Source organism: Neolamprologus multifasciatus, chromosome 23, assembly GCF_963576455.1.
Source record: "Neolamprologus multifasciatus chromosome 23, fNeoMul1.2, whole genome shotgun sequence".
In the NCBI taxonomy this organism is placed as follows: Eukaryota; Metazoa; Chordata; class Actinopteri; order Cichliformes; family Cichlidae; genus Neolamprologus; species Neolamprologus multifasciatus.
In genome coordinates this window covers 37221509-37236756 of record NC_140460.1, presented here as the reverse complement: position 1 = coordinate 37236756, position 15248 = coordinate 37221509, and the positions used below count along the sequence as shown (strand labels likewise).

General features: G+C 42.8%; 1 protein-coding gene and 1 long non-coding RNA gene across 6 annotated transcripts in view; one reads left to right on the top strand and one right to left on the bottom strand.

Annotated features, from left to right (window-relative positions):
* Positions 1-15248, bottom strand: part of pard3ba (par-3 family cell polarity regulator beta a) — a 225201-nt gene that overhangs the window by 5954 nt on the left and 203999 nt on the right. For all 5 annotated transcript variants that reach the window (XM_085151856.1, XM_085151855.1, XM_085151854.1 and 2 more), the window contains one exon: positions 13982-14058. In XM_085151856.1, the coding sequence (XP_085007982.1) occupies positions 13982-14058 (77 nt within the window). The remainder of the gene's footprint in view (positions 1-13981; positions 14059-15248) is intronic.
* LOC146492111 (uncharacterized) overlaps positions 1-15248 on the top strand; it is a 379576-nt gene that overhangs the window by 331808 nt on the left and 32520 nt on the right. The gene's annotated exons all lie outside the window — the stretch shown is intronic.

The following is a 15248-nucleotide window of genomic DNA, read 5'->3' as shown; positions in this document are numbered from 1 at the left end:
TGAAGCTAGGACAGCCACTGATATTTCTTTATTAGTGACAGTTTTCTTGCGTCCACATTTTGGCAAATCCAACACTGAACCAGTTTCACGAAACTTAGCAAGCAGTTTGCTAACTGTAGCATGGGAGATGGGTGGTCTCGTAGGGTGTCTTGCATTGAAATCTGCTGCAATGACCCGGTTACTGCGTTCACCAGATATCAACACAATTTCGATCCGCTCCTCACGTGTTAACCTCTTCAACATGTCAATGACTGTGAACAAAGAGAAACTTGTAAATAACTCATGAAAGAATAAAGTTACGTTGAAACCAAGCACACCATTGTTTTTCTTGTGACATTACCAATAAGTTTGATGTGTCACATGGCCCTCTTCCTATTGAAAAAACAAAAGTTGTATCCAAGATGGCCGACTTCTAAATGGCCACCACCCATCTTGAGGAGTTTGCCCCCTCACAAATACTAATGTGCCACAAACAAGACTTTAATATCACCAACCATTCCCATGTTATTACGGTGTATCCATATAAATGGCCCACCCTGTACATAGAAGTGAACAGGACTAGTATTAGCAGTTCTAGAGTTAGCACCAACCAACTTATTGATAAGTGCTTTGGCAAATTGTACTGCTCAATGACTGACTGAACCCCTAATAATGACAAAGTTGCTGGTTTCAGGCAATTAGACCTGAAATCAGGCAACACCAGTAAAGGGCACTGGTTAAACCCTTTACTTCCAAGGCTGTGAAAGCACTGCATGTAAGCAAACATAGATGTGTTAGTAATGACGTGACTGTCTACCACTATTTGACAGCATGTATCCGTGTGTGTGTCCGGTCAAGCAGCTGGGGGATTAGGGCTTCTACGGGCCTCGGTGACCCTTAGGGAATTTCTCATCCCTGGGTCGCACAGCTGGCTCCAGCCTGGTTGGGAGACGGACGGGAGTGGACGTCTTCAACTTGTATGAGTTTTTGTGGGTGGTCGTAACCTGAAATGTCCTCAACCAACTTTGGATTTATGCAACATTTGAATTTCACATAAATTATAATTGAATTTAGTGGAGCTAAATAAAATATTGTGAACGAGAGAGCGCGAGCCAGAGAAGAGTGCATGGTCGTGTTTGTACATTCCAAGCGTCAGAATGAGATCCCTGTTTACTTGATAACTTGCGTAACGCACTTCACGGGCCTGTTTGTGTGCAACGTAGCAAATGAATACGGGGAGATGGAAAAAGAAATGTGAGGCCTAAAAACAGAGAATAGAGGCCAACAATGTTGAGTTTTACACACAACTTGCATTAACTCAGATGTAAAATGATTTTCTTGCGTACTGATTAACCCGTCTTACGCTAACGGCATAATAACTGTGCTGCAGCTCAGTCAGGACAAAGGGGAAATTTCCTCCATAGCTCTTACTTGTGACTTATTTCAAAGCAAAAAATAAACTAAACATGCCAAACATGGCAGATTCCTGCCGGATTAAAATGTTGTTTGCTGTCGGTAATGACAATTAGCGGGGCTCTGCCAGCACTGCTAATCTGGTTTGAAAGGAGCTTATGACAACGAGAGACAAGCAGACAGTAGGTGTGTTTCCATTCAGCTGTCAGGAAAGTTTCACACACACTTTAGAAATGTCAAAATAAAAAAATAAAATTAAAACATCACATGCAAATGAGAGGGTTCCACGTGCGACGCTGGGACAAATAAACAGGTCTGAATGAATGTCAAAAAGGAGAATGGGAGACTTTCAAGAGTGATTTAGTACATGCCAGGCTGCTGTTATTACCACTGAATGTGATATTATTAAGCTGCCATTAGCCTCAGTGACTTACAGATGACATTCAACAGTGTGCCAAGTCACGTTTGATCTATTTGTACAATTTGTCATTATGTTATCCTTATTTATTACTTATTATACCCCCTACTCTAAAAACAACCACAAGTGGAGAAGAAACAGACACTTTTAATGAGGCAAATAACTTAAAAGTCCATTTTTATTTTTATTTTTTGCTTTCCCAGACTTTTTGGCCATTGGTTGCTCATAATTTGCCTCAAGTGACCTCAACTGCTCATATGATGATGGGACAGAGCAATGTCTTACAGAGCCTTCACACCTCGGCTCATGTGATGACTCACATGATTTAATAGTGGGTCAACAAGCCTCAGGGCCCCTTCGAAGAAAATGACCCCCACATGGGGTTAAATACTTGGGACTATCCATCAGTTGTTTCTGAACTGAAGAAGCCTCTTGGATGAGACGCCAAACGTCTTCCCGAACCAAAAAGAAGTCCAGCTGCCATCATTTCAAATAATTAAGCTTAACATATCTTGGACGGTTGAGAGCCTACATGGACACGTTTCTAGAGCTTGCTGGCTGCTATCAGGCAAAACTGGCCAAACAGAGAGTACTGCACCAAAATCCTCCTTGTGAGTGCTTTGGTCACTAGTAGATACACATGTGTAGTTTGCATGGAAGACACAGACTTGACTACAAACACTTGGTAGCTACTAGCTGAATGGTAGTAAAAAGCAGAGAAGTTGGTGTGTTTCATGTGAACTATTAGTGACGCCAGAGATCCAAACAATCACGAGAAGGTTTTCGCCAACCAGTCAGGGAATGCACATTTTTCATTAGCGACTGGTGGTTATTGGGGTGTCACTGAACAATTTCTAGGCCTATCTGACTAAGGGTTTAGCAGCTGATTCAGAGAGACTGACATTAACTTTAGAAACACTCGCCAACTGGTTGGAGAATACACATTTTTTCCTCTTACGTAAACTAGGGGCGGGCAATCTTCAACACCAAAAGAGTGTCAAAATAGGCATTTTAGCCCCTCCTACCAAAGAAAATGGGGAGATAAAGAGCTGCACATGTATGGGGCGTGGATGTCACATTAGTTTTTTTTGTTTTTTTTTTTAAAGCTTGCACGAGCAACAGCTGAGGGACTAAAGGGCTGCGGGCTGTCGACCTCTGACTTAACCCTCTACTGTCCCATGTCTGAAATAGCAAAAAAAGTAACGTCAAATGGTTAGCAGTCAAGTGACTTCAAAACCTCAGTTGTCTTGGTCTGATCCACTAAGGAGCTTCACCACTGGTTGTATGGTGTGCCACCTTTCGTCTCCACCCTCATTTATGTCTAGTTAGCCTTGAAAAGCTAAATTAGCAAGCTGCTAACGTTAGTCGGGACACTTGCAAACATCCTGATGTTACTCATAATTGTATCTCAGCCATATACAAGCTTCACACTGTCACAATGCTTTCACCTTGCAGTCTAAAACTGACATTTGGATGTTTCTATCTCTATACATCAGTGACATACTGTGTGCTGTACACACACGTATACTGAGTGTCAGGATACCACAGTTTCCCCACTCTTCCTGCTGATAGCGCCTCCTGTTTTACTGACCGCATTTGCTTCCTCTCATCAGACTTTGGGTTTGTTTTTTTTTAGTTAGGCAGACTAAAAAGGGTTCTGGGTTCTTCACCCTGTTGCACATGCATTCCAAGAAACATGACACTGCAGCTTTTATTCATTTTTCAGATTTCTGCTAGTAGGCAGAACTGAAAAGGAGGCAAATTCATGCAATACAAAGTGGGGGAAAAAAAGCAAGAGCAATGAATTGTTTCCCCCTTCCTGTATGGACAGGACTCTTGTCTCTGTTTGAACAAGAGTGGAAACCATTTAGAAATCCAGCAAAACACTGTATCTAATTTTAATGTTACTTTTTCCAAATGTGATGCATTCACAATTTGAGAAAATGGAGACAGTGTAAAGTGAGGTGGAAAAAGGCTGGCTGCGTTGAAAGAAAAAAAAAAGACAGGCTATGTTTAGCAGGAGACAGGCAGAGAGACAGATGAGACACCCGTCTGTCCCTCTGAGGTCTATATAGAGCAACAGTGCAAGGTGTGATGTGAACCACGGGGACCACGGGAGTGGAAAGCTGTAATGACACGCCATCTAATACATCTGACTCACACTTTGAGAACATCATCACCATATACCACACTCTCAACCACCCTCTGAGAGCCTGAGAGTGTGTGTGAGTGTGTGTGTGAGAGAGAGAGAGAAAATGATAGACTGGATGTTACATCCATAGCTATGCATGTGAATTTGTGCTGGGAGTGCATATGATTACATATTCTGCAGTGAAAGAAAAACAGGAGTATCCATGAGGGACTGTGAGAGTGTGGCCATTTAGACATCGCTTCTGCCGTATGATGGCGATGAATGTGTGTATGGGGGTAGGCGCGTGAGGGGGTTATCCTACACCTGCCCCTAGGAAGCGGAAGGAGGAAATTATTAACACCCCCAACTGCCAGCGCCTTATTAGACCCCCCATACTTTCACCATCCTGCTCTCCCTCATTTGTCATAAGTGCTGTACACTAAACAGCTGGAAAACCATGTGTGTATATCGCACACGCGCACACTCCGACTCCAAAAGGCAAAAAGTATGATTAAAGTTGGAGAAACAGCACTCTTGTGTACAATAACATTTGCATTAATCACAAATAACCTTTAAAACGTGTAGATAATAAAGGTAAATTTAAGGACTCAATGTTGTATTATGTAAAGGACAAAAAGGTGTGAACTCCAAGGACAGTAGTTAGAAATACAAGTTTTGCATAATTTACACTAATGTGTACTTTTCTCAGAAATCATAAAATACCATAAAAGGAGGCCTCTGTTATTTGAAGCTGTAAACTATTATGGAACAGCCCACAATTTTACACCCTCGGACCCCAGATATGGTCTTTGATTTAACCACAAATCTATGAGTAATAAAAAAGAAGGAAAAGGAACTACACCTCTTCTGTTTCAGGGTTACGTGGTAAGGTATTCACAGAATCTCAGAAACTCCTATTCTCAACACGAGAATGCCAAGGACGCCGCTTCAACTCACAATAAGCTACAAGCCAGTTTTCATCAATACAAGCTGGACAAATAACTGCGTGCAGCTGGCTCTTTTTTTTTTCTTAACAATTGAAATTTTTACCAAATCACCCCGAGTGCACGGTCCTTTATAGAACTGTACAGGTGACTTGCCTGAGGAACTATTCATCATAGACTACAAGTGATTATTTTGCACTGACCCTTCTCACTGAGGGGACGTGAACCAAAAAGACGGCAGTAAAAGCCAAGGTAACCCTTCACTCTCCTGAAAACACGGCTGTTAGTGTCTGCAAACTCTCAGACACAATCTCACAAAAAAGTCAGCTGACTGACATTTGCACATTGAATCTATTAATGTTCAGATAGGGAAGATGAGGGGAGCATGCAGATACATATGCTCGCACATCTGCTGGTTTTTGCGCTCACCTGTTAGTCAAATGATGACAAACAAGCATGAGTTGCATGCAAAATACATTAATTGCTCTGTTAAAAAAAAAAAAAAAACAGCTGCTGCATCTCACTGCCAAACACACCCACGCACACAGTCGTTCATATGAATGTCTGCGCACACTTTTTCTGGGTAAAAATGTCTATTGTGTCATAATTTGCAGAGGTAGCAGCAGAATTAGAAGGAAAAAAGACCCCAAACAGACCGAAATGGCTTTAAATCAGAATAGAATAGAATAGAATAGAATTCAACTTTATTGTCATTGCACATGCACAGGTACAGGGCAATGAAATGCAGTTTGCATCCATCCAGAAGTGCTTTTAGTGATATAGATATATTACAATATATATTAGCAATAATATAGATATGTAATATCTATATATATATATATATATATATATATATATATATATATATATATATATATATATATATATATATATATATATGTCAGGCAGTGACATCTGTGCCTGCGTTCTCAGGTTTCTTTATGATAAGTTGAGACCTTAGCCAAACTATTTCCTGTGGTCCAAACAGACCGGTCATCAGTTATTGTAAAGATTGTTTATTTAAAGGATGTAATACAGTATATTTAGCAGATTGACATATTCATTAGTGTATGATGCATTTGCCAGATTCTCCAAATTCATCCTCGTCCACATGCACGTGCGCAGAGTGGGAGCGCTAATGGCACTGTGCTGAGCTGAGTGTTCGACACAGAGCAGGCCCACAGCACAGGAAACCATTAGCCACTCTGGTCCTGGCTGCTGAGGCAGCTCTGCTAATCAAACCAGCCTATGTCAACAACATCGGGCGAAATTGGCTCTCACCTGCACGCACCATTTAAATGGACCCGTGTTTACACTCGCTGCTACTATATAGTGAGGATGGGTGGCCGGGGGGAGTAGGAGTGTGTACAGTATCGGTGACGAGTAACGGTGGGTCCAGGTGCAGAACGGGACCTTGGGGTTAGCAATGAGAAGGTGAGGAGAGACGAGATGCAGCAGGCCCAACAGGCTGTATGTAAACTAAGAATAGGCGCTTTGGTAAAAGTCGCAGCGACATTCGGTGCCCTGTTCATCGTGACGGTGATGTCATGTTTCTGGGCTCTATCATTTATTCGTCTGAAATCCAAAGCATTTAGCTGCTGCTGCTCCAGAGAAAAAAAACCCAAAACAGTCAATTTCCCATGGCAGCAAAAGTAGAAGCTATTACTGAGGCAGTCAAAGGTTGGATTTAGTTCTTGGACAGTACTGCAGGGTAACAGAGACGTGCAGGGGAAAAGCAGTAAAGCAACACTTGATGGCAGAAGCAGGTGGGATTTCTTTTCAACTAAACACAGAAACTTTTAGGTCCTCTGCAGCACATTTCTCTATTAGCCCTATCAGTGGAAACTAAGTTCACTCTGCGTCCACTGGATTGCATTCCCTTTTATTCTGACTAAAGAGGAGAGCATTTGAATTCACGGTGACTCCCGCCTGTCCGTCTGTATTTGCAGACTAAATGTCACGCAGACTCGTACATGACAGTCTTTGTATTTCTCACCGAGCTTACAGGCACCGCTGTGGCATCAAAGTGTATATATCTTTTGTTTTATTTATAATGCCATGATTTCATTTCTCCCCCTCGGCCTGAGAGAGGGATGGGAAAGACAGAAGAGAAACAAAGAGAAGTGAGAGACGCATAAACAGAAGTGACGGAAGAATGCAGACAAAGGGATTGATGGAATCAGGGGGGAAAAAGCTGAAAAAGTGGAGTTATTGTAAACAGGTAGAGCCGCCGGTGCCTCAGCTGAGCGTGCGACAGAGCTGGTTAAAGCCCCTTCATTTCCTGCTGCTGATTCCATTACAGCTTTCTGTGTCTGAGCGCAAACGCTGTTAGCGGGACAAACATTTCTGCCTCTGCACACCAATGGGCCCACTCCGTCTTAAAGGCCCCCTAAAAAAGGGAAGGGTCAGTGCACCTCTTGGGAAATCAGTCGAATAAACCCGCACAGTGCTTCACACACATATACACACACATTACTTTCCATACTCTTGGGATGCTTATTTATTGGTATTATTTAACAATAAAGCGAGGGAGGGGTGGGCCGCACAAACTTCTAAACCAATCGTCTCGGTTACTGAGCCATTACCAGCTGTTATGGGGCAAATGCAGGAAAAAAAGCACAGCGGAAATAAGAACTCTCTAGGACCCGAGGAATGAAATGACCTACGGAGACAATATACTTTAAATGAGTTAGAGAAGTTTAAAGTGAGTCATTCGACAGCTGGACGGCAGCGGGTGGGACACAGGTGATCGCTCCTATAGCTGGCAGATGCTGAATAAAGGTTTAATAAAGAAGGGACAGCAACAAATATCATTTCTCCACTGACCTTGAAAAGGCCGTATAAATTCATCAGGAGCTCAAAAACTTCAGGCGCTAACAATATTACTGCAGTAAAATGATAATACTCTTGCAGTACGACTGTGTGAGACGCGGGACTCGAAGGTTTTATTTCCAGCTGGAGAAATAACAGTGTGGCAGAAATAAGTGACTAAATGTGACAATTGTTTAATACAGCACTTTTAGCTCAGCACTTGAGCCAGCCCTCATTTGTTTATAGCTTGCAGGGCAAATGGGAAATAAATGCAGCAATTTATTGAAATGAGTGGAAAGATAGTCATTATCTATCGTTGGCCTTTTTTTTTAGAGACTGGACAAAACAAACTAAACATGTTTTGTGACACGCTGCTAGTAACAACTGCCCTCCTTCTTAAATGATGAATTAGCTGTGATTAACCACTTATTTGAAAAGCTGAGCTCAAATCTACCAGTCACATCCAGGCCTGAATACTGCCAGACCTGTTAAATCATGAAATCACTTAAATAGAGCCTGTCTGACAAATTAAAGTAGACCAAAAAGATCTCAAAAAGCAACATATCGTGCCACAGATACTGTTGAGAAACAAAGTCACTGAAATTCATCAGTCTGGAAAAGGTTGTAATGCGATTTCTAAGGCTTTGGGACTCCAGTGAACCACGGTGAGAGCCTTTATACATGAATGAAGAAAACTTTGAACAGCGGTGAACCATCCTAGGACTGACCGGCCGACCAGAATGACTCCAAGAGTGCATCGAGGACTCATCTGGGAGGTCACAAAACATCCCAGAATGACATTAAAGGAACTGCAGGCTTCACATGTCTCAATTAAGGTCAAAGTTCGTGATTCAACAATAAGAAAGAAAGCGGGCAAAAATGGCGTCCATGGGAGAGTTCAAGGAGAAAACCAGTGCTCACCAAAAAGACAACAAAGGTTCGTCTCAGTTTTGCCAGATAATATTGTGATGATCCCCAAGACTGAGTAAAATACTCTGTGGACTAACGAGACAAAAGTTGGACTTTTTGGAAGGTTTGCGTCCTGTTACATTTCATAAAAGGAACATCATACCAACAGTCAACCATGGTGGTGGTAGTTTGATGGTCTGCTTTGGGGTGACTCGCCGTAATTGATGCAGCCATGAGTGCTGCTCTCTACCAGAAAATCTTGAAACTGGATGTCTGGCCATGAGTTCATGTCCTGCAGTTCAAGAGTTATGAAGCAGGACAATGATCCAAAACACACCAGCAAGTCCACCTCGGAATAACTCAAAAAATAAAAAATACAGGTTTTTGGAGTTATAGTCTAGACTTAAATCTGATTAAGCTGCAGTGGCATGACCTTCAACAGGCCGTTAAAGGGCCAGCATTCCTCTACAGTGATGTGAAAGACTCATTGCCAGCTATCACAATCGCTTGAATACAGTTGTCGCTACCAAGGGCGGCCATTACTTTTTCAAACAAGGCCACCTGTAGGTTTGAATTACTTATTTTCCCTTAATAAATTAAATCATAATAATAAAAAACAACAGCATTTTGTAGTTACTTGGGTTATTTTTGTCTAACATAAAAACATTTTTGATGACCTGAAGCATGCAAATGAGAAAAACGTGCAAAAATCAGACATCAGGAAGGAGGAACAATTTTTACAGGACTTGTGTTTCAACAAACAATTAAAAAACCCTAAAGTCTTGCACAAGACATTTGTGCAGTACTCCCAAAAACAAAAAAAACCCCAAAAAACCTGGGGTGCTTGGTGTGTCCAGCCTTAGTGCGGCTCATCAGGGCCTGAGCATACATAACCGGAGTGAAAAGTGCTGAAACATGGTGGAGAAAGCCAAGAGGCTGTAAAGCCAGGAACAGAGCATGTGCACTTTTCATGAGGGTCAGTTGAGAGTCCTTAAGGGACACTCTCCCACATAGCAGCGGATACTCAGCATGCTAAGGACAATCAAGAAGTTGGCCCCTGGTTTTTAAGGAGGAGCAGAGAGTGCTTGTTAAGAGCATACAGGATTCAGTCACTTGTCAAGTATTCAAGCACGAGGAGGTCCTTAGAACGGCTAAGTGCAAACACAGGTGCAGAGAGATGAACTTGCTCGAGGTCTTCATGAGTCCAACATGTCGGTGAATGTTGTCTGAATTTGGTCATTTAATTATGTCTTCCTCCTACACTTACTAAGAAGTGTAGAACAAATGTCTACATTCTTATGTCCAACTGTTGCTAGTTTCTGCTCAGCTCTACCACATGTTACAGGTTGCTCACATTTTGCAGCATATGTTACCCTCACCTGTTTGATCATTTAAGAGACAATGAGCTGCCCTTTATTGGTTTTCCTTTGGTGAGGGAAGGGAGACACACACACCTCCACAAATACACTGTTGGGATTACTGTGGCCAGATGGACAGTTTTTACATACTGCCCAACCTCTGTGTCCTTCTCAGTGGATAATTTCCATTGTTCACATGTGAGAGAAGCTTCACTGCGGTTCCTGTCTGAAGCCCTGTGCTCTCTTGACTCTCTGGCCATCGGCTGCACATTAATCAGCCAATTATCAGCCCTGGAGATAAACGTTGCTACGCCAACCTGGCAACCTAATCCAATCACCTTGGGGAAACGGGTCACGAAGGCACTCTGATTGGATAACCCGGGGCTGGGTCGTCGCGCCTGTGACCCGCTGCTTTGAATTGGTAATGATGTTAATATTCTCCATATGGTCGCGTGTGTGTTGGGCATTCGTGTGTGTGTGCCTCCCAAAGCACGGGGGGCAATCTGGAGGTCGAGCTGCACCCCAGCGTTAATGGCCGGTGGAGAGGGCGGTAAGAGCCAAAAGCAGCACTATCCTCCCCCTGGGGCAAACCTCTCGATGCTGCCATTTCTAGCCCTCTTTCCAAATCCTCTTTGCCAGACTGCAGCTTCTCTTCTTGGCTGCCATGCAGTAGCCCTTAGCACTAAGCCCCATATTTTCCCAATACAATAACCACAAAGTGCCAAAAAACATTCAAGAGTTGGAAAAAACATTAAGAAACACCTTCTAAACTTAAGTGCTTTCATTTGGAAAACTGTAATCTGTTACCGACGCCTGAAAGCGAAATATTTGAATTTCTACCTGAAGCCCTTAATGCCTCCACATCACCGATCCTAACTCCTACCTCTCCTTTCCATATCCACCCATCTGTGAGATGCTTTTATACATCTCCTGTACTATCTGTGCACACACACCCACGCACACACCTCTTTCCCTCCCACCCCTCCAGCTGCAGCCCCAGCCGGCTCCACACAAAGGCAGGCCAAATGTATGCTAATGAGAGCCAGGCCAATGGTGGAGCCGCACTCATTTTGAGAGGAAATGGCTTTCAATAATGGCGGCCCCCGGGGGGATTTTGCACAAAGTTCAGCTCCACTTTGAAAAATGCATTCAATTCACTGCTGTGTCTGCTCTCCCTTTTTCTCCTGTTTTTCCCCCTCACGATGAAAAAAAAGAAGAAGAAGAAGAAGAAGAGGGAGGAGGAGGACAGAAAAAATAAAGCACATTCCGGAATATATTTGTGCCCCCCTCCTCCTCTCGCCTTGGTATTTATGCTAGAGAGAGTCAGAGGAGTCTTGGGGACCGAGGAGCCGTGATTTATCTTTACAGAAACATCAGAAACAAAAACACAAACATGTGAGTCTGAATAGTGTTCAAACTCTATCTGGCACTTCTCCTCTGCCTTTTGTTGCTCTGGCTTCTTCTTTTTTTTTGCTCTGTTGCTGATTCAAATGTCCCCAGAAGTGTGTTAACTGTAGCATATGCATTTCAAGTGGATCACATCCTATGGGTCTTGGGCCCAAAAATACTTCAAAGAGGAGATGAAGAAAGTTAAATAACAGTGAGGGAAATTTCTCGAGGTAATGAACATTATTTGAACCTCACTTGTTGTGTTTGTGTCTAACTATGAAAGCCAGAGAATCTGATGGAGGCCACTTTAATATAAAGCATCTGTTATTATCATTTATATGCTCTAAAAACATTTTAGAGCAAGCGACCACTAAGGCGGTTAAAATGATTATTTTCATTATCGGTTAATTAAGTTTTCCTTATTAAAAATGTCAGAAAATAGAGAATAATTACATAGTAAGATTTCCCAGACTTCATAAGATCTTTAAATTGCTTGATTTGCCTGACCAACATCTAAACCCACATACTCAATTTATAATGACTCAGCCCATCTGTGTAATTAAAAAATGGCCAGTTTCCCTCTGTAGGTTCATCCCTTTGCGCAGTGCTGCAGCTATTTTCAGATCACTCCTCGGACAACTCATTCTGATCCAGGGACTTGTGTGTTTGTGACGTCTGCTGGGCCCCATCCGCAGTGTCAAAACAATGGCCATTTATCTCGAATTTCACTGTAGGAAAGGGCCAACGTCAAAGTCAGGTCAGGTTGATGCAGAAATGGATGTTTGAGCTCGGAGAAAGTTTGAGGTTCATGATGAAATTGCACAAAAAGCAATCTAAAACTAGCAGCTGTGCTGGAAGGAGTCCAGATGTGCACAAGGGGGCGGTCTTGAGTGGGAGATTGGTCAAACTAAAATCAAATGTGGTTGCTGATTTGTTAAGGTCAGTGTTGGCATTTTACTAAAAAAAAAAGAAGAGAGGTATGACACATTTCTCCAGTGTGTTCACTAATTACTCGCCAGAAAACGTAATGTGCTACAGTCCTTGTTACTTTATTTTCGTGTTACTCTGTGAAAACAACCTGAAACCATCGTCTCATAATTACCAGTTGACAATATAAACCTGAGGCCACATTACATCATCACAGTGACTCTACTGTAGAGCAGACAGAGATGGAGGCTATAAAGCGAGACTGCTCATCACTGCTTCTGTTACCTTGTGAAGTTCAGGCTCTGGCTGCTGGTCTGGGGTCAGCATGCACTCAGCTTTATCATCACTCTGGGTTCTGGGCTAGCTTAGCGTTAGCATGCTGTCTCTGCTTGCGAACAGCTGAAGTTGTGCTAGCAATATTGCTGGAAACAATTCACTATTGCATCTCCACTTCTCTGGTGCCGAAGATCATTCCACCATTTTCCACATCCCGGCATATAAACTGATGCTTTCCCTGCCAGAGTATTATTTTGAACTTCCGAGTGACTCAGGAATGAATAATTATTCAAGATCTCCCAGAACAGTTTTAGTCTATGATATCTATCCATCTATTTATCCATCTATGAGCTGAGAGTTAGACTTTTAACACTATCATGTGCTGCGAATCAGTAATTGTTGGAATATTTCATCCTTGGCTGGGACAGCGTTCATGCTTTCCCGATAAACTCCCGTTCCCAATAAAGCATCTTCAAATTTCTAGTGTTGCCAAACAAGAAACTCCAAATCCAAGGAGATTCAAATCTACACATCCGAGATGCTAAAATGACTTGTTTTACTTTTACTTGCTAACCTGACTGATGGATTATCACAGTGCAATAAAAGGGAAGTTTTGGTCTGTCAAAGGTCATTCAAATCTCCTTCAACCTGCCTCCATTTGGGTTTGTCCCCCTAGTTACAGCTGGATAATCTCTCTATCCCTGCACAGCTTGGTTATGTCCTTCTTTCTCCTTTGCTTTCTCTCTCAGATTCTCAGTGCGCCTCGTACCCCCTGAGCTGGTGCTGATGTCTGCGCTCCCTGGTGCCTGTCATATCAGGAGGGGCAATAACCCGTGAAATGACTGTTCTCTTTTTCTCACTCTCCTGCTCTCCATCCCGGTGTCCCCTCTTTTCCTCATTCTCTTCCATGCGCAGTGCCACTCCACACTCCACTTAGCTGCCGGGCCGCGAACATCACGAAAATGGCGTTTGCTCAGCATGTGCATACACACGCTTACACGCATAAGACAGTGAATATTCTGGCGTGGTTGGGCAAATGTATATGTGCTATATAGCTTGACAAGAGCACGGTTAAGCAAACAGGGGGAATGTGCAATTCCATTAAACCCACACTAGAGGTTATACATCCTGCATGGGAGCAAACCATCCTCCATGATTGTGTGTGTCTGTGGGAGAGACATCCTTCTGCCTGTGCCCTGCTCTCTGGAGAGCTGATCAGTCCTATTCCTGGGATGAGTAGACACTCCCAAGGCAAACACTCCAGATTTAATTATAAGCTCCAAAGAGGATTAGTCTGTGCTGCGCTCTGTGTGAGTGTGCGCTTGTGAGAGTGGGGGAGACACAAAGGGAGGGAGTGGCAAAAAGTTAGCCCTTCATTTCCTGCTCTGACGAATAAAACAGGCACACACACACACAGCTGTCTCACCTGGGCTGTGTGAGGTATTGTCGGTCTATTTCTTCATACTGGTGGTCAGGGCGAGAGTCGGCTCCTCTGGGTGCCATCTGTGAGGAAACACAGGACGAGCAATGTAAGTAAACAAATCAAAATGGCCCAAACACCGAACAACGAACCCACAACGCCGCCGATGGAAGTCACCTGAAAGAATAAATGTTTTAGGCCTATTTAAGGAGCTAAACCCTGCAGTGCAGACCACACATGTCCTTAGGCTACATGTTTAACCTCAGTAATATTTCAGTAGTCCGGTGGTAATTTAACTCTGTTGATGTACATTAAGCATTCAAAGCACACGTGCTTTCGTGTGCAGCCTTAAGGTTTCAGTATAAACAAAAATTAGAGAGCGAGGAGTCGTGGAATGCCCCACATGTGGTAACATAAACACTCGCCTCCAAGTGGATGCTGTACCCCTTTGATAAATGTGCGTGTGCGCGTGTGTGTGTACAGTTCTTTCAAACATGTCAGCCACGGGTAAAGAAAAAAAGAAGAAGAAATTCAAAGTATGATTTGAAAAGACGGTGGATATGTTTCTCATCAGAGAGGCCATCACCGGGAAGTGACCGAATGATTAAAGCCGTCCACATGCTTAGGCGGATAAATTGGCAAAGACAGTTTCCACATGGATTGGTACACAGCCGTGCATTTTCAGGTCAACTTTTCATCCTCGCTGAAACACCGCAGCAGAAAAACAATCGGCTAAATTTCTTTCCTCTTTCTTTCTCTACGCCTCTCCGTTGTTTTCCTGGATAACAGGTTATCGCCTGCACTTTGTAATTACTTACAGAGGAAGGGAAATGTGAATAAATGTAGAAAACCGATGATGAATACAGACATTTCCATACAGGGCATGAGAGCCAATTAAAAAAAATAAACATGCTATGTTCATTTTCTTATGTTCCTGACCACAATACAGACCTGCAGGTCACTGCACGCTGCTTCCAATATTAGATTTTTGTCCATCTGCAATGACTCTCGTAGATTTCTTTCTGAATGTGTGATCATGTAAAATGTGGCCTTTTATTATGTAGCTGTTTCAGTCCTTGCATGTTTCTTTTGGTTGAGGTCTCTCTGGAAAGAAAGACCTTGATCTCAATGAGGCTACATGTTTAACTAAAGGATATATTAATAATAATAATAATAATATAATAATAAGGAGGTGTGCTAAGAAGCTCTTATTTTTTATCATATTCACCATTTCATCCTGAAGCTGGTAATTGACTCGTGGTGGACAAAAGCA